The sequence below is a fragment of the Heteronotia binoei genome, chromosome 8, assembly GCF_032191835.1.
Source record: "Heteronotia binoei isolate CCM8104 ecotype False Entrance Well chromosome 8, APGP_CSIRO_Hbin_v1, whole genome shotgun sequence".
Lineage (NCBI taxonomy): Eukaryota > Metazoa > Chordata > Lepidosauria > Squamata > Gekkonidae > Heteronotia > Heteronotia binoei.
In genome coordinates, this window is record NC_083230.1 from 75,150,573 (window position 1) to 75,170,090 (window position 19,518).

Here is a 19,518-nt window from a genome sequence, read left to right on the forward strand (position 1 = left end):
ATGAAAAAGTCCTGACATGTCCATTTGAGCACCGACTGCAGCCTGGAAAGGGCTATTTAACTGACACAGCAAGTGTCAGGTTATATACCTAAATAAATATTATTTGGAAATGTTCTATTTTTTCCAGCAGATTATACTTCCATACTATGGGCCTATTCAGAGAGGATCTATCAGAGCCAATCAGTCTCTCCTGGTAAGAAAGGATTAGTTGGGAACTGGGATGGGTAAGATCTGGTGAGCACAGGTCAAAGGACACAGAGCTGCAACAAACCTGTCCATATCCTTAGGCTGCAAAAACTATAATAAGATGAGGACCTGAACAAGAGATGAATCGAAGGTCTGATTTTAAAGTGACGATGAACTTACTTGCATGATCTTGCATGCACCTGAGTCTTGTTTAAGTAGTGTTGCTAAGCATACGTTGCTAATACAAAACAAAACAATATTAGAATGCCAGTGCCTATGGATCTTTGGTGGGTTAAAGTTGCACACAAAGCATCTGAGAACCTGCTTTAAACAAGATACTGAGAATGTGAAAGACAACATAGGTAAGATCTTCTTACCCACCAAAATCATGTTTAAACAAGGTCCAAGTTAGAGAAAATGTAAGTAATGTTTTGCAAACAAAATGGGATATACAATGAGCAGCTACCGAATTGAGTAAGAAGATTATGTTGGTTGTGGAACTACTTGGAAAGGCTCTGCTGATCAGTAGTACACTAATGTACAAATGATGAAAATATTTGCTACAGTCACAGCTCCAAATTGAAGTCTAATTTATGTCCAATCATATTTGACTCAAGTACTTCTGTACCTGTGTTCTAGCAGCTTTAGAACCCACTGCTCCAGGACAATGCACAAGCTTAGAAAGCAGAATGGTATGAATAACTTTCCAGATTCTACCCAGCCAGTGCTGCCCATTCAAGATTCCCCTCCATTTAGGGAGGATTTTTTCAGTAATGAAGAGATAGCAGAAAACACAGGCATCAGGATTATTACAGGTGTATTTGTTAAAATAGCTGGTTTTTCATTCATTTCCTTGAATCCCCATCTGTAAAAACAGCAGCCTCCCTTGTGATGAATGGTGGCTGTGTGGCCCTTGGACATGCAACTCCATTGGCTTCAAATAATTAATTAGAACTGAAATGTCAGTAACAGATAAATTCAGTTTTCTTACATGACAATTCATTACAGATTATCTCTTCCTAGCAATTCCAGCCTCTGGAATTACAGGTCATCTCCAGACTACACAGATCAGTTCCCCTAGAGAAAATTGATGCTTTGGAGAGTGGAGTGTATGGCATTGTACCCCACTGAGGTCCCTGTCCTCCCTAGGCTCCATCCCCAAATGCAACCATCCCCCTCATCCCCTGCCAGTGGCCAGAGGGGACCTGGCAACCCTACATGGATACAGACAGGGGCAAACAATACAGCGGCACACTCTCAAATGATACTTTTGTTTTTGTTACTGATTTCAATCCAAACTAAACTTTGCTTTGGCTTTTCCTAGGTTGCAGATAAGGATGCCTGTAACTTGACATTATACAATTACATGTTAAGAATACTAGCCATTATGCCAGGACCTTACCATCACTGCATAAATCTATGATTTTGACGAAATAATATAATTAAAGGAAGTACAAAGTAAAGATGGTTATCAAAATACATTTTAAACTGGTTGGCAATGCCTAAGTGATCCCTTTGTACACAATGAGTAGGTAACTTTAGCTTATATATAAAGAAACTCCAAGCTGCATTCCATTTGCTCAATAGGGCTTTCCTGTTTCTACCCTAAATGCTGCGGCCACCTTCATCCTTTGCAAAACCATTCAAGGAACTTTCTGAAATGGCATATGATGGAGGGTAGGGGGCTGCTGTGAGAAAGCTAAAAGCAAAGATCTCTCCCCTTGAGTGAAATTGTCTTCTGCTTATGCTCTTTGGATTTTATCACTCTTAATTTCGCAAAAACTATTATATGAATATAATATCAATAACACCATAATTGTAAACTGGATGAAATACGTCTGCCAATCTGAATAGCACATATCTCAAATAAAGTACTTAAGATTTTATTTTAAGATGCTTCTTTAAAATTGCAGTCCCCCACAATGAAAAACTTACTCCCAAAAATTTAATCTTCCTCCATGGTAGGAATCATTTAGAATAGGACCAATACCACCTTGAACCACCACAGCACGTATAATCACAGCTGAAAACCCAGCTACCATGATTCCGACTTGGAACACATCAGTCCAGACTACTGCCTTTAGACCACCCTGTATGGGGAAGAGCAGACACAGAACACTATACAAGCCCAGGTCAATTTTTCATGGAAAAAAATATTCAAAGAAAAGGAAAGGCACAGAAAAGACAGACACTATATTTAATGCTCTTTACAACTTTAAACCCTCCATGCATTTCAACAAATGTGTATCTATTCAAAGGTAAGTAAATAGTTTTGCTATGGTAGTAATAGTGGGACTATACAGTTCAAACTAAATTAACAGCTTTACAGATAACTGGAGGCTTTAATACAGCTTTGGGAAGTATGTAGCAGAAAAATACGGTTTTAGTTATAATTAAGTTTAATATTTTTTATTTGTAAATATAATAATAAATGATTAATAGAAAATTAGCAGCTTTAAAATGAGCAGCAGACTTACCAGTGTGCAGTAGAAGGTACAGACTACTCCTGTTGCAATCACTGCACCCCACAAATCAAATCCTGTAACTAGAAGAAACAATATAAAGGGAGGCAATATTATTTCAAAGGAAAGTACATTTAAATTAGCGGGGCAGATGGTAGATTTACCTAATTAATTGAACCACAAGTGCAAAACCCTAGAAATAATTAGAGATAACTAATTAACCTCAGCCTTTTAATAGTTTCTTCTGTAGAGGCTGATTAGAACAATAGCCACAGAGGACAACAGGATCTCTCAGGACCTATTAGATATAGAACTCCCATGTTCAGAGGCAAATATATCTCATGACTGCAGATGCTGGCAACAAATAATAAGGGGGAAATAAATTTTCATCACATTCATGTCCCAGAAAGCCCAGCAGAATCTGGGTAGCCCCTTCTGAAAACAGAATGCTAGACTCAAGACTTAATCTCAAGGCAGTTCATAACACAGGGATGTTCAGCCCCCGAATTGCAGGTTTGACACCCCTGTCATAACATATATCCTGAGGAACATATGAAGTCAGTAAGATACTTGGCCTTCCTGCTGTTTTACTTCCCAAAGGATTGTTTCCAAAATGGTAAAAAAGAATACAAAAATGGACATATATGGTGCACAATGCTAAGATTCAGTAAGCTTTGTAAGTTCTTATAGTTGCAGAACTTGTTTCTATGCCTTTAGGTAATGGATTTCTCTGTCTAGGGGACTAGAATAGATGGTGCTGTGATTGTGAAGTGACTAAAAATACCATCCCAAGTAGAGTTATACCCCTAAGTCAATTGTGTATTTCTGCTAATGATGGGCTTGTGAAATTGTAAAATGATCCTTGTTTTGGTATGAATAATGCAGCCAATAATAATTGGGGCAGGGACACAACAGGTTATTGACTGGGACTTGGCAGACAGAACTTATTTACCAGTGCAGATTTTAGCCTATAAAATCCTAACAGCTTTGGACCAGGTTATCTGGAACCTTGCCTTCACCCATATGAGCTTGCTTGTTTTCTGTGGACATCAAATGATAGAGAGCCTGTAGGTTCCAACACCTTAGGGCTGCCATAGAGTTTCCAGTCCCTGGGGAAACAAGGGATTCCCTGATGTTGCGGGCTCCTGCCTACAGCCAGCCAGCTGGCTGGCAGGGGAAAGCCCCGCCCCAACAGCCACAACCCTGTGCAACATTCCTGATATGATGACATATTCAAAGGAGCTATTTTATCCAAGGAAACTGTCCTCTCTTTTCTGAACATCACTTGTAACAGTGGGAGATTTCCAGGCCTCACCTGGAGGTTGCCAACCCTACTCTGTCTGGCAGTCACACTTCAAGATCTCAGGGCATTTCCTGCCACGTTTCCCAAGATATTTTTCAGTGTAAGTGCCAGGTCATAAGCACATGAAGCTGTCATATCAGACCCTTGGTCCATCAAAGTCATTATTGTCTACTCAGAGAAGCAGCAGTTCTCCAGGGTCTCAGGCTGCGGTCTTTCACATTAGATACTTTTAACTGGAGATGCAAAACTCTATGGTTTGAGCACAATTTTACCATAGAATTTGCCCAAAAACTAGAGTGCTGCTGTGCAATGTCCCTGGTGTGATGTCATCACTTTCACATGATGACATCACTTATGCACAATGATATCACTTTCACATGATGACATCACTTCCATGTTGCACTTGATGACATCACCCCGTCACCCCATTCCTGGAAAGCTCCTACCCACTCCCCACAGCACAAGGTAGAGGCTTGGCAACCCTTGGATGCCAACTCTGAGTTGGGAAATACCTGAAGATTTTAGGGGTGGAGCCTGAAGAGAGCAGGGGTTTGGAGAGGAGAGGGACCTCAGCAGGGTATAATGCCATGCAGTCCCCCTCCAAAGCAGCCACTGTGTCAGAGGAAACTGATCTCTGTTGCCTGGAGATTGTCTGTAATCCTAAGAGAATTCCAAGTCCCACATGGAAGTTGAAAACCCTACCACACTTTCCAAGGTAAGCTGTGTTGTGCCTGGAAACAGGAACTTGTCTGGGAACAGGACCTTCTCTATTATAGCGGCCCAATTGTGGAATATTCTTCCTAGTATAGCAAATGACTTTAATATTAGATTTTTATTTCTGATATGAGTGGTTTAAACTGTGTGTTTTAAAATAGTTTTGCTTCTTATTTTTTGACAGCCATTTTGTAGATTAAGTAAAGGATGGAGTATAAATATTTTAATCAAATAAATATTGCATGTGCTTTATTTGTTTTAAAATATAAATAATATAATATGTTTATTGTATATATTTATACAATATGTTTATTGTAAACCTTTCTAAAATGTTCAAAGCATCTTACAGTCAACTAACCTTAAAATACAATAAATAAATCACAAAATATCACTCAACAGAAGCAAAAATACTAGCAAAAACACATTACTATAAGCTAGCGAAAAGCCATGCTAACTTAACCAGCAAACCTAATCAATGGGAGATAATTACATCACTGGAAAACAGCCCAATCAAAACACATCAGGTTCTGCAGCAAAGGACTGCCTCGCAGATTTTTCAAAAAGCTGCAACCAATGGTGCTCTACACACACATCCTTACCAGCAGTCTATAGGGTAGAAGCCATGACTGAAAATGTCTATGGCCATTTTGCAGAAGTAAGCACCATCCAGATGGTGAGAACAATAAGCAAAGATTACTGTGAGGAAGGCAGCTGGTGCACTGGTTGAAAAAGAGTCAATTCATCCATTGGCCATTCATGGTTTTTATCCTGCCTCCCTCCAAAAATAACCATATATACATGTTATTGTGGGGGGGGGGGGGGTCATATCACAGTATACGATACACCCTAGAATGTTTACACGAATATGCTATAGGATTTGAAACTGAAAGCAGAATGCAGACACAAGTCAGTTCTTAAAACTCTAATAGTTGCTGTTCAAATGGTGGAATTTCAGCTAAGAAAACTTCTACTAAAGTCAGCATGATTTGGAAGACACTATACAGTAAATAATGTTGGGGGGTTTAAAAAACAGTTCTGATACATTACCATACATTCTTCTTACCTTGATTTAAAGCTAAGGCTGGAGCATAAATGACAATTCCAGTATATAATATCTGGACAGGAGAAGACATAGACAAAACACATTAAAATCATCTTACTGAAACCTGACTTAACAGTGCTATCAAGGCTGTTTCCCAAGCCAATAGCTACAGGGCAACTGTGGGGCCCCACCCCCAACTTCTGGGCAGGGCCTCCAACCAGCTGCCGAGGCTTCTGCCATGGCCTTCTCCCTCCCCCAGCAATTCAAATTGTGCTAGAGGGGCAGCAGGAGCAGCCGCCAGTCTTCCCAGGGGCAGCAGGAGCAGCCGCCATTCAAAAGCCCCATCAATCAGCTGGTCAGTGGGGCCCTTAAACTGCATGTGGAGGCTGGGTGCTATTCATGCTGCCCCTCCTGTCTGATTTGAATCATGGGGAGGGAGGAGGCCACCAAGCTGTGACTGAGGCCATGGGCCACCCCATCCCTCCCCCTAAGATTCAAATCATGTAAGAGGGGGTGGCAGGAGCAGCCACCAGCCTCCATGAGCAATTTAAAGATCCTGCCAACCAGCTGGTCAGTGAGATGCATGGGGAGGCCAGCAGCTACTTATGCACCCTCCTACAACTTGAAAGGGGGGCTAGGGCAGCTCTCAAGTCACATCAGGGGCAAGGCAGTGGGGAAGAAGGGGGGGCATAGTTGGAATTTTTAGGGGGGGGTTGCTATTTAAAAATTCAGGTGCCCCCTGAATTTTTAAAAAGCCCCGCAACCTAAAAAAGTCTTGCTATGCCCCTGCTGTTTCCACTCTTGCCATTTAGTCTGGAATTGTCATGATTCATTAAGTTAGTTATAAAGGGTAGTTGGGGTGGCACCCCCTCCCAAATCTGACAGACACACTCTCTCCTGCCCCCCCAACCCCTCTCCTCTTGTTTATGCCTCTTTAATTAAATTAGCATCCTGCAGCGCCCCTCCAGAAAAATCCTAGATACAGTGTTTTCTGTGTCATTTCCCCATCCTTTCCAGACTTGATTTGTGGTGATATTTAACATAAAACAGAATTATAAGGTCAGGTTACTATTGAGGTTTCTCAGAACTACTGTCACTTGAATTTTTTCTGCTTTGTTTCTTCCAGTTTTAATTACTTCCTGTTCCTTTCCTAAATATAATTAAAGTCTGAGAATTTTACCCATGGGAATGGATTTTATGGTAAATACACTATGCCAGGGGTGGCCAATGGTAGCTCGCCAGATGTTTTTTGCCTACAACTCCCATCAGTCCCAGCCAGCATGGTTAATGGCTGGGGCCAATGGGAGTTGTAGGCAAAAAACATCTGGAGAGCTACCATTGGCCACCCCTGCACTATGCTACGGAACTCCAGCTGATTTTACCCTTTAGCATACATAACAACTTTTGATAGTCCCCTAATCTTTAATCAAATGCAAGATACAGAAAATCATAATCCCTATACCACGGATAAATACCACCAAATTCAAAATCAGCCCAATATTTTACAAAATAATTATGATTTTGCGTGACTTTTTGTGTTTGCTTTATCTTCTGCCTTAGATGTGTGAACACTAATGACACTGTAAAATAATGCCTATTTAATAATGACAGAGATCTTTGATACCTTAAAGAGTCACAAATATATTGCAACATTGTCCATATGACGACGTAAATTCTTGAGTATAATTATTTATGCTATAATAAATTTGTTATTATGTAAAGTATCACAAGATTCTACCAGAGAACTGTCTCTCTGAAATTTGTACCCAACGATTGCTTTCTGCATGATATAGACATGAAATATTGCTCAAGGACACTTAAAATTGAGCCACCTTATCACTAAAAGATTATTGAAATATCGCTGAAGGACATGAAATTTTGCTCAAGGACACTTAAATTAAACGTGTGTTCCAAGATTCCAGTGTGGTATAGTGGTTAGAGTATAAGGTTAGGACTATCCCACATGGTTGTTAGGAGCATAAAATGGAGAACTATGTATGTCACACTCAATTCATAGGAGTGAGAGTGATAATAATAAGACGAAATAAGAATTTATATCTTCTTATGCTTCCTTTTCTGTCTTCCTCTTTATCATAATAGTATCATGCATAATGTTAAAAAGCAGATATAACTGTTGAAGAGTGTTCCAATACCAGTTTTCCTTGTAGTGTAAGATTCCTATTTTTGGGACATGTAGGAAGAACAACCGAAATGCTGAGCAGCCTGACATTTCTGGAAGACTGATTTCTAAACTTGCTGTTTCAGACTGACTCTACAATTGGTGTCTCCACTGCTTTCCACTAAATAGATGGAATAAATAGCATCTTTGGTGATTATGAGAGAGAAGCTGTTTTCAAAAAAAAAAAAAGCCCTACTAGATAAGACCAGTGGTCTACTCAGAAAGAACCCTACTCAGGTCTGTTCAATAGCGTTTACTCCCAGGAAAGTGTTTTTAGTATTGCACTGAGGGAGATGGATAATAGGTTTTTGAGTGAAACTGTTTCAAAGGCAGTGATGGCTGTCATACATACAACCATTTCTCACTGTAGCCATACATACAAGCCATTTCTCACTGCAGTGTTTTCAGTTGAATGTTTCTTACATGAACACAACAAACCCTGCAGCGAATTCATTGGGGCTAGGAGGATCACTCTCTATGACCCTACCCAGTTCTTAGGCATTATACAGAACTTATTGAAGCTTATTCATGGTTTGCATGTTAACTCAGAAGCATATCATCATGCTTCTAGACCATGCTTATAGGGAAGTGTACAGAATTGCAGCCTTAATTAAAGATTGTTATTTAAACCAGATTAAATGAATATTTAAGGGTGATTAACATGTGGAATTCACTGCCACAGGAGGTGGTGGCGGCCACAAGCATAGCCACCTTCAAGAGGGGTTTAGATAAAAATATGGAGCAGAGGTCCATCAGTGGCTATTAGCCACAGTGTGTGTGTATATATAAAATTTTTTGCCACTGTGTGACACAGAGTGTTGGACTGGATGGGCCATTGGCCTGATCCAACATGGCTTCTCTTATGTTCTTATGTTCTTATTTATTGTTTTATTTATAGTAGTTGTTTAATAAAGTTTAGAAACCTCAGCTAATAAGAAACGTACAAATTGATGTTCTTACCGTCAGTATAATGAAGAGCACTGTTCCACACAGACGCAGATATTTATTAAATCGAAGTTCTAAGTACTGCAAGGAAAAAATGCCTACATTAAAACAAAATGTCATTCAAAAAAGTTCCAAAATTTTCTGTTTCTAAATTTCCTTGCTACTGTAACAGCATATGCTTTAAATGCATATTCATCTCTGCTTAATCAGCAATATATATGAAGTTCCTTATTAAGAAGGCATTATGAATATTCTTATAAACCAAAGCTTGCAAGTAGAGATTTATGCTGTTGCTCAAAAGAAAGACAAGTGCATATGCTGGGGAGGAAAGTGTAGATGACTGGGGAAGGCAATGGCAAACCACCCTGCAAAAAGTCTGCCATGAAAACGTGATGCAACATCACCTCAGATCGGAAACAACTGGTGCTTGCACAGGGGACTACCTTTACCTTTTTTTCAAAAGAAAGAAAAGTGTATATACTTATACCATTTTAATTTTGACTGTAACAAAGGAGGCAAAATTTATATCTGTTCTAACAGAATCCAAATGAATGTAAAATCTTTCAACCAATATCCACACAAACATAGAGGATGGGGATACCCGGTCTGAAGTCTGGATTTAATGCAAAACTCTCCATAGCGGGTGTTTGACATGCCCCCCAAGGGACTGTATTGCTAAGCACTGAAGAACAAGTAACTGACAGCTACTGCTGTCAAGGTACGAATTCCTGACAAGGATTTGTCCCTAACTTATGGGTTCAGAAACTGTCTATTGATTTTTGTAATAGTATTGTCATTGCTGATGAAGAGTCAAATTATCCAACTTATATTAATATATCCATAACTGTATTGTTTAAATGTTCCTACATGTATTCATGCACATATATTCACAACTGTACTGACCCTCATATTACAATATCAGCAGTCACTAACCCTCATATATTTTTATTGTATTCTTTTAAGGTTTATGTAGAATAGTCAGGGGTTTTTTTGAGCAAAAATGCATACGAACACAGTTCCGGCTGGCTTAGCATCAGGGGGTGTGGCAAATGAGTTCCAGCAGGGTTTTTTCTACAAAAAAGTCCTGTGTGAAACAATGCTGCTGTGAGGGGTGTGGCCTAATATGCAAATGAGTTCCTGCTGGACTTTTTCTCCAAAAAAAGCCCTGAGAATAGTATCAATAACAAAGAAGACTACAGTAGAAGGCACTGTAGGAAGCAAGGGCCTAATCTAGTTTCCCTGGTAACAAAAGATAGGTACCAACAAAGTTCGGATGTGACCTTGGAGAAGAGTAACGCCGGAGTCTGGGAGCTAGTTCAAAGACTTTTGAGCAGGACAGTGGGAGACATTTAGGCAGGAGAAATGATGGGCTGTTAACCTATAACCTATATTTGGACTGTAACTTTAGTTTTATGTTGGTCTGGCAAGACAAGTCTGGCACATGATACAAGTGTTTGCTACCTGATTCTTCATTAAAAGCTTATTTTGCATTTGCTTAAGAAGTCTTATGATAGGTTCTGGGCAAAACCTTGCAGCTACATGTCAAAAATCAGACCAAAACATGCATCCCAAGAACCAGGAAATAGTGAATCCCAAATCAAACACAGTCCCTTGTTACCTTAGGCTTACAGTATAATGCAAACCTATGGAATTTCTGGAGGATGCCCTACATGCATTGAAAAAGCGCTAGCCTCTGATCCTTCCCTGTGGTACCTAGGATAGCCCTGTGTCCTGATTCTAAGGATGTCTGATTTGAGATGGTACAAATCTTATATAGGCGTGCCCGATCCCTCAGCTTCCTATTCTTCAGTTCTTAGCAATGCAATCCTAGGGGGACCCTTGTTTTGGAGACTTCACATAAAAACTAGGTTATTTAATCAGGATTTATGTAATGTTATAGGGCTCTTTCTCTTGATTATGTGGCTACATGATTTTGGAGCATCCAAGGTTAAATCCAAGCCACATAAATTGGGTCCATCAAAGTCTTAAGAAGAGTATGCCAACAAATATGGAAAACAAAACAATAGCCTACAGACTGGATACACTTAATTTACATTCCAATTCCAAAAAAGGAGACATCAAGGGTTGTAGCAGCTATCAGTCCATCACATTAATTAAGCATCGTAACTAAAGTGATGCTCAAATTCTTACAACAAAGACTGTTACCATATATATCAGGGGTGGCCAACAGTAGCTCTTCAGATGTTTTTTGCCTACAACTCTCATCAGCCCCAGCCAGCATGGCCAATGGCTGGGGCTGATGGGAGTTGTAGGCAAAAAACATCTGGAGAGCTACCATTGGCCACCCCTGATATATTATGAGAAATGCCAGCTGTTTAAGCTGGATTCAGAAACAAAAGAGCCACTAGAGATCACATTACAAATTTATGTTGGTTTATTGAGTGTATGAGAGAATTTGAGAAGAAAATCAGCTTGTGATTCATAGATTACAGAAGTTTTGACTGCGTGGATCATGAAAAGTTATGGTTGGTTTTAAAGAGTATGCCACAATATTCGGTTGCTTTGGTGTGCAAGAAACTACAGTTAGGGACAGAGTGGTTTCCAAATGGCAAAGGTGTCAGACAAGGATGTATTTTATCTTTGGATTTGTTCAAGCTGTATGCAGAACAAAGCTGGATTACATTTAGACCAAGGTTCAATGAAAATTGGTGGAAGGAACATTAACAATCTGAGATGACACCACGTTACAGGTAGAAAGTAGTGAAGACCTGGAATGATTCCTGATGAAGGTTAAAGCAGAAAATGCCAAAGCAAGATTACAAACTGAACATCAAGAAGGCAAAAGTAATGAGTATTGAGAAATTGCATAACTATAAGGCTGAAAATGAAGAAATTGTTAAAGATTTTCTATTCCTTGGTTCCATTATCAACCAAAAGGGAGACTTCAACCAAGAAGTCAGAAAGAGATTGAGACTGAGAAAGGTACCCATGAAAGAGCTATAAAAGATTCTTAAGTATAAGGATGTGTCACTGATGACCAAGAGCAAGATAATTTATGTCACAGCTAGGGTTGCCAATCTCCAGCTGGAGGCAGGGGATTCCCAAATTGGAGGCCCTCCTTCCACTTCAGGATTAGCAGAAAGTGGGAAGGGAAATGTCCATTATACCCTATGAAGACTAATTCCCATAGGGTGTAAGGGAGAATTGATCTGTAGGTATCTGGGGCTCTGGGGGGAGCTGTTTTTTTGAGGTAGAGGCACCAAATTTTCCGCATAGTATCCAGTGCCTTTCCTCAAAAAAATCCCCAAGTTTCAAAAATATTGGACCAGGGGTCCAATTCTATGAGCCCCCCAAAGAAGCTGCCTCTACCCTTCATTATTTCCAAATGGAAGGAAGGCATTTAAAATGCATGCAGTCCCTTTAAATGTGAACTCACTTTAGAGTTCAATCATGCTTGTCACATCCTTGCTCCTGGCTCCACCCCCAAAGTCTCCTGGCTCCAACCCCAAAATTCCCCAGATATTTCTTGAGTTGAACCTGGCATCCCCAGCCATAGAATTCTCCATTACTATGTCTGGGTGTAAAAGTTGGACAATGAAGAAAGCTGATACAGAGAAAGTTGATTCATTTGAAATATCATCTTGGAGAGTTTTACAGATACTTGGGGGACAGTTTTACAGGTATTGTGGATTGCCAAAAAAGACAAAACAGTGGGTTCTAGTTCAAATCAAGCCTGAACACTTCATAGTTTACAGCCATTGTAGGGATGAGTGGTCTATTAAGAGGGTAAATTCTTGCCCCTACGAACAAGGCCTATGTTTTCCCAGTCCCCATACTATTGCCAAATCCAGAAAAGACCCAATCTGCCTCTTGCTTTTTAGCTGTTGGATTGCAGGGAGTGGTTGGATTCGAGGACTTCCAACTCTCGATTGCCTCCACCTTGTCCCTCATTGGTGGGATGCAGGGCTTTTTTTGTAGCACGAACTCCTTTGCATATTAAACCACACCCCTATTATGTAGCCAATCCTCCAAGAGCTTCTTGTTGTTGTTCAGTCGCACAGTCGAGTCCGACTCTTTGCGACCCCATGGACAAAGTCACGCCAGGCCCTCCTGTCTTCCACCACCCCCCAAAGTCTGCCCAAATTCATGTTTGTTTCATCGGTAACACTGTCCAGTCATCTCATCTTTTGCCGTCTCCTTCTTCTTTTGCCTTCTGTCTTTCCTAGCATCAGGATCTTCTCCAGGGAGTGCTCCCTTCTCATTTGGTGACCAAAGTATTTGAGCTTCAGCTTCAGCATCTGACCTTCCAGTGAACAGTCTGGGTTGATTTCCCTTAGGACTGACTGATTTGATCTTCTTGCAGTCCAAGGGACTCTCAAGAGTCTTCTCCAGCACCATATCTCAAAAGCATCTATTCTTCTGCACTCGGCCTTTCTTGTGGTCCAGCTCTCACAGCCATACATTACTACTGGGAATACCATCGCTTTGACTACACAGACTTTTGTTGGCAGTGTGATGTCTCTACTGTTTATTATACTGCCCAGGTTCACCATAGCTGTCCTCCCAAGGAGCAAACGTCTTTTAATTTCATGGCTACAGTCACCATCTGCAGTGATCTTGGATCCCAGAAATGTGAAGTCTGTCACTCCTTCCATGTCTTCCCCTTCTATTTGCCAAGGTGTGATGGGGCCAGATGCCATGATCTTAGTTTTTTTGATGTTGAGTTTCAATCCTATTTTGCGCTCTCCTCTTTCACCCTCAACAAGAGGTTCTTTAGGTCCTCCTCACTTTCTGCCATTAGAGTAGTGTTATCTGCATAGCTGAGGTTGTTGATTTTTTCCCTGCAATCTTAATTCTGGCTTCTGCTTCATCCAGGCCAGCATTCCGCATGATGTACTCTGCATATAAATTAAATAAGCAGGGTGACAATATACATCCTTGTCGAACTCCTTTTCCTATTCTAAACCAATCAGTTGTTCCATATCTCATTCTGACCGTTGCTTCTTGACCCTTATACAGGTTTCTCAGGAGACATGTGAGGTTGTCTGGTACTCCCATCTCTTTAAGGACTTATCACAGTTTGTTGTGATCCACACAATCAAAGGCTTTAGCATAGTCAATGAAGCAGAAATAGATGTTTTTCTGATACTCCCATGCTTTCTCCATAATCCATCGAATGTTGGCAATTTGATCTCTAGTTCCTCTACCTCTCCGAAACCCAGCTTGAACTTCTGGTAGTTCCCGATCTACATACTGCTGAAGCCTAGCTTGTAGGATCTTTAACATGACCTTGCTGGCATGTGAAATTACAATGGTGCGATAGTTTGAACATTCCTTGGCATTACCCTTCTTCGGGATTGGAATATAAACTGATATTTTCCAATCCTGTGGCCACTGTTGTGATTTCCAAATTTGCTGACATAATGTGTGCATCACTTTAACAGCATCATCTTTTAGGACTTTGAATAACTCAACGGGGATACCATAATTTCCGCTCGCTTTGTTGTTAGTAATGCTTTCTAAAGCCCATTTGACTTCACACTCCAGGATGTCGGGCTCAAGGTCATTGATTTCACTGTCATGGTTGTCCAGGACATTGAGATTCTTCTTGTATAATTCTTCTGTGTATTCTTGCCACTTCTTCCTGATCTCTTCTGCTTCTGTTAGGTCTCTACCATTTTTGTCCTTTATCATGGCCATCTTTGTACGAAACGGTCCCTTGATTTCTCCAATTTTCTTGAATAGATCTCTTATCCTTCCCATTCTGTTATTTTCCTCTATTGCTTTGCATTGTTCCTTCAGGAAGGCCTCCTTATCTCTCCTTGCTGTTCTCTGGGAATCTGCATTAAATTGGGTGAATCTTTCCTTTTCACCTTTGCCTTTCGCTTTCCTTCTTTCCTCAGCTATTTGTAAAGCCTCATCAGACAGCCACTTTACTTTCTTGCATTTCTTTTTCTTTAGGATGGTGCTGATTGCTGCCTTCTGTACAATGTCACGAACCTCCGTCCATAGTTCTTCAGGCACTTTGTCTATCAACTCTAGTTTCTTAAAGAGCTTACAGGGCTCTTATTGCAGGGCCTATTGTAAGCTCCAGGAGGATTGGCTACATCAGGGGTGTGTGGTCTAATAAGCAAAGGAGTTCCCACTACAAAAAAAGCCCTGGTGGGATGTTTCCCCTACACACTCTGTATCTCAAGAAGACTACCTCTGGCATTCCAAACAGCCTGGCATTCAAAATGTCAACACCTCTGGCATTCCAAACAACTTGATGCTAAGACCTGCCCCCTGGAGGGCACCTATCACCCTTGCTCCATGTGCAAACCCAAGTCTTTGCAAAAAGCTGTGATGCAATCAATGTAAAGTCACTGCAAATTCTGACCTGCCATTCCATAAGCTATTTGCCAACTTCTCTGTTGCCTCTGGGTGAAACTGTACCCTGCCTTCCTCCTCTTGAGAGACCCTCCCTCAAGATTTGAGATGGGCTCACCTTCCCCCTCCAGGGTCACCTGGGCTCCCTCTTCTCCTGCAGTAACTTGAGCCACTTCCTCCCCTCTGGCCAGAGGAGAGCTGGTCTTCCCTAAGATGTCTTACTTCCCCCAGTCCACTTCTAGGGTTTGGCTATATGTTACTACATTTACTGAATACTTGCCACCAAGGAGATCCCAGCCAAGTAACACAGGACAGGGCTGGTCCTTCATAATTCCAATTTCTGTGAGGCCTACCAGCCCTCTCCATTCCATAGGCATCCATGTCACAGGAACAGTCAGGGCCCAGGAACATTCCATCAACCCCTGGATTCAGAATGCCATGTTAGGCACAATATCAGAATCTGACACCAGATCAGCCCACACTAAGGTTAATTAGAACCTGTGTGAGCATATCCCAAAACCAATTGGTCTCTCAGCTGCACCAGTTCTACATAGTCACCCCAGGCTTCCACTGGTTCCATGGTAACAAAGAGGCACTCATGGTTAATTGTGGCCACGTGCTCCTCTTTCACCTTTTGGGTAGCTGGTGTTTTGGAGCAGGTTTGGAAGTTTCTGCTTATAACAGGCAGCCCACAAGTAGTTATAGCATTTTCTAATCCGGGGCCAGTTCCAATTAGCCAAATCTGGGGCTTTCTTAAACTTGGCCTGGGCAGAAGCCCCTTTCCTTTTGGATCGAGAATCTACCTTCCCACCCCTCTGAAACCCTTCCCTTCCCAACTAGGAAGTCCTCCAATCCAACCACTCCCTGCAATCCAACAGCTAATCTGCAATTTCTGATGCCTCAGTGGCATCTTTAGGCTTTTTGTCCTTTACTAGACATTTTAGCTCCTTGAGAGTTTGCAATAAAATTGGTCTAGTACCATTAACTAGAATAAAGCCTCAAAGTCCCCTGCTTTTGCTTCTTCACCCATTTCCTCCCCATCTCACTCATTTTCACCACGTATTTAGAATACATTTTGCACTCCTGTGGGATAAGCCACAAAACTGCTTTTGAAAGTGATCAGCCCCAGTTTGCGCCTTTTAAAAACTGGCTTTGAAATCTTTAAAATTCACTCCTCCTGCCCCCCCCCCAAATGTAGATAGCAGCTAGCTCCCCAGTTAGAATGCTACAAAGGTAGGACATGTAATCTGCCTCTGCAATCCCCCAGTGCATATCTGCTTTCTCAAAAGTAGAAAGATTATACTGAGGGGACTTGCTTCTCCTTGAATGTAAAAAAAAAATATTTTGGGATAACTTTTATTCTCCTGCTTTGCTCAGCCTGCAGGCACATCATATTGAGGTCATGTTTCCACTGCTCCTCCTGCTCCTTACTATGCTTCTCCTGTATCTTCTCCCTTCTCTCCTGCAGCTTTTCCTCCCTCTTGAGCTCTTGCCTGTGGGCTTCTCTCTCCTCCTTCCACTTCAGCTTCTGAATCTCTGTCTCCCGGTCTCTCCTCTCCTTTTCTGCCTGCAGATGCAACTTCTCCATTTCTAGCTCCTTGAAATGGACCTCATCCCACTGGCTTAGGTACTCAGCTGCAGCCACCCCTATTGACTTGCCGCAGCTTAGCAGGAGAGCCTTTATCTCATCAGCAGTCTTATTCTCACAATCTATCTGCTGCTTCTGGCAGTCTTCCTACAGCTCTTGCTCTGTCAGCTTCAATATTCTCACTTGCTCTCCTAACTCCATCCTAGATAGTCTGATCTGATCCTACTCCAGTCAACTGGTGGTGGGGACTTCCATTGCTCTCTCTGTGTGTGTACATGCCGATTCACATTCCCTGGCCAATCAAGTTCTCTGTTTGTCCTTATCTTACCATGTCACCAAATTGTGGCAGAATGGGCCCACTTTGGCCTGCAGGCCCCGTTCCGCCCTGAACTCCCAAGGTTTTACCAGCACCTGGAGAGGCTTTTCTTTATCTCTCAGGAACCACTGCCACCCCCTGACCTATGTAAGAAATTGCCTACCAGGAGGGTCATACCTCCCAGCTTCCTTTCCAAGTTCTAAGGGCTTGCCTCTGTGTCTCCCACTGCCCAGTGCCTGGTCGCCATGGGGATGGTTTATTACTGCCTTGTGTGCCCCTGGAGAAATAGCCACAACCTCCTGCCTTCCCCCGGTACCTGTTTTAAAACAATGTGTCCAAGGCAGTGGAGATCTCTGCAGTACAGAGAATCACTACCAGCATCCAAAATTATAAAGAGAAAATGTTCACAAGCATATCTTTAGCATAGCACCAGACTGAGCAAGGGATTAAAAAGAAATGGGTAAAACACAGTTCCTCTGTCCCTCTCTCTATACATGCCCTATCAGATATTAAAATATAGAACAGGCTCCTTAGTTTAGGATGCTATGGATCTCTACAGCATTACTATTACCTTGCAGCTTCCTCCAGCTCTTCAGGCCAGCACGTGGTTAATTGTTGCCTCCTCCAGACCTCAGTTAAAAGTTCTGTCTGCTCTGATGGACTCAGCACAAAAAAGCACTTCCTCCTTGCTTCCAGGAATTTTATCTTCTCTCTTTTCCCTATCCACTGACCAGATCAGACTAGGTCACAGAATCACAGAGTTGGAAGGGCCATATAGGCCATCTAGTCCAACCCCTGGCTCAATGCAGGATCAAGCATCCCTGACAAGTGGTTGTCCGGCCGCTGCTTAGAACCTGCCAGTGAGGGGAAGCTCACCACATCCCTCAGTAGCTGATTCTACTGTTGAACAGCTCTTACTGCTAAAATGTTTTTCCTAATATCCAGCTAGTACCTTCTTGCCCTTAATTTAAACCCATAATTGCAAGTCCTCTCCTCTGCTCCCAACAGGAAGAGCTCCCTGCCCTCCTCTAAGTGACAGCCCTTCAAATACTTAAAGCAAGCAATCAGTTAGAGAAGTTTTTCCTGGGTATTCTTTCTGAAATTCCTTCCTATTAGCATTTCTTAAGAGGTAGCTGAGGTGAGCCTGGAAAGCCATTGACTGATTTTAGGGTTGCCTTTTGGGGGAAACAGCCCCCTCCCACATCAACATCATTCGCACAATGATGTCACATAGAAGTGATGCCATTCCGCTGGGCACATCATGTGGCAATACTCACATTTGGGCCAAAACTCTCCTCCCTCCCTCCCACCCACCCCCGCCCCGGCTGGGAAAGTAGACCTGACAACTCTGACTTCCTCCTCTCTGCCTGTTCTCTGCCCAGAAATTTGGGGCAGGGGGGGGGGGAGAGACTTTTTAAAACACAAAGTGAAGGTTTTGCTCATTTCAACCTCCAAAGAAAATTTTCATTTCTTCAAACCATCAGGGCAGGAAGAGTTGCATCAGTGCTTAGTTCTCATGGCCCTTTCTTACATGTCCAGGGAAATGCTGATCACCACTTTGGGGGTCAGGCAGCAGCAATTTTTCTCCAGGCCACTTTGGCCAGGGACCCCGGCGGTTTGTTGCCATCTTCTGGGCTTGGCGCAGGGGTCACTGGGTGGGTGGGTGTCGGTTGGACTAGATGACCTAAGGCAAATGCTTGGGATTCAACCAGTACCTCACTATTGACCCTCTCCAAGGGTCTGTCATCACCTGGTTGTCTTCTGAGAAAGGTAAAGCTCAAGAGGAGGCGAGCGAGGCAGGCAGCTGCCCGTGGTGTGGGCGCCTCCCGCCTGCCTACCTCGTAGGTGCTGGTGATGCCCAGGCGGTAGAAGACGGGCAGGAAGACCTCGGCGCTGATGAGCACCACCAGGGCGTAGGTGATGGCGAAGACGCTGAAGCGGGCGCCGAAGCGGTAGACCTCGGCCGGGGTGCCCAGCACGGTGACGGCCGACATGAAGCTGGCCGTGAGGGAGAGGGCCACGGGCAAGGCGCTCATGCGGCGCCCTCCCATCAGGAACTCCCGCGAAGTCTTTTGGCCGCCGCCCGCGAAGGCGTAGTAGATGCCGATGCCGGCGGAAATGAGCAGCATGGCCGCGAAGACCACGTAGTCCCAGGTGCCGAAGCCCCCGACGGCTCGGCAGGCGCCGCTCATGGCTGCCTTCTCTGGGGCGCTGCGGGCTGTCAACCTCCCCGTCCAGCGGGCGCGCCTGCTTGGCTCCGGCTCCCCTCTCGCCCTCGGCGCTGCCAGCAGCCAGCCCTCCTCCGCTGGGCGCCTTCGCTCTGGAGCGCGGAAGCCTGCTTGGGACAGCTCCTCGCGATTGCCTCCCGCCTACAGCCCGCTGCTGCTTTCAGCACCACTAGCGGGCAAGAGAGGCGGAGGGAGGAGCCCTCCCGAGGCCCGGGCTTCAGCTAG

General features: G+C 43.0%; 1 protein-coding gene across 1 annotated transcript in view; it reads right to left on the reverse strand.

Moving 5' to 3' along the window:
* LOC132576257 (sodium-coupled monocarboxylate transporter 1-like) overlaps positions 1 to 19,257 on the reverse strand; it is a 62,466-nt gene extending 43,209 nt beyond the window's left edge. The window contains exons 1-5 of the mRNA XM_060245252.1: positions 18,904 to 19,257; positions 8,847 to 8,912; positions 5,729 to 5,780; positions 2,664 to 2,731; positions 2,122 to 2,276 (exon numbers count right to left, since the gene is read on the reverse strand). Of these exons, the coding sequence (XP_060101235.1) occupies positions 2,122 to 2,276; positions 2,664 to 2,731; positions 5,729 to 5,780; positions 8,847 to 8,912; positions 18,904 to 19,257 (695 nt within the window). The remainder of the gene's footprint in view (positions 1 to 2,121; positions 2,277 to 2,663; positions 2,732 to 5,728; positions 5,781 to 8,846; positions 8,913 to 18,903) is intronic.
* Positions 19,258 to 19,518: the final 261 nt, after the last annotated feature.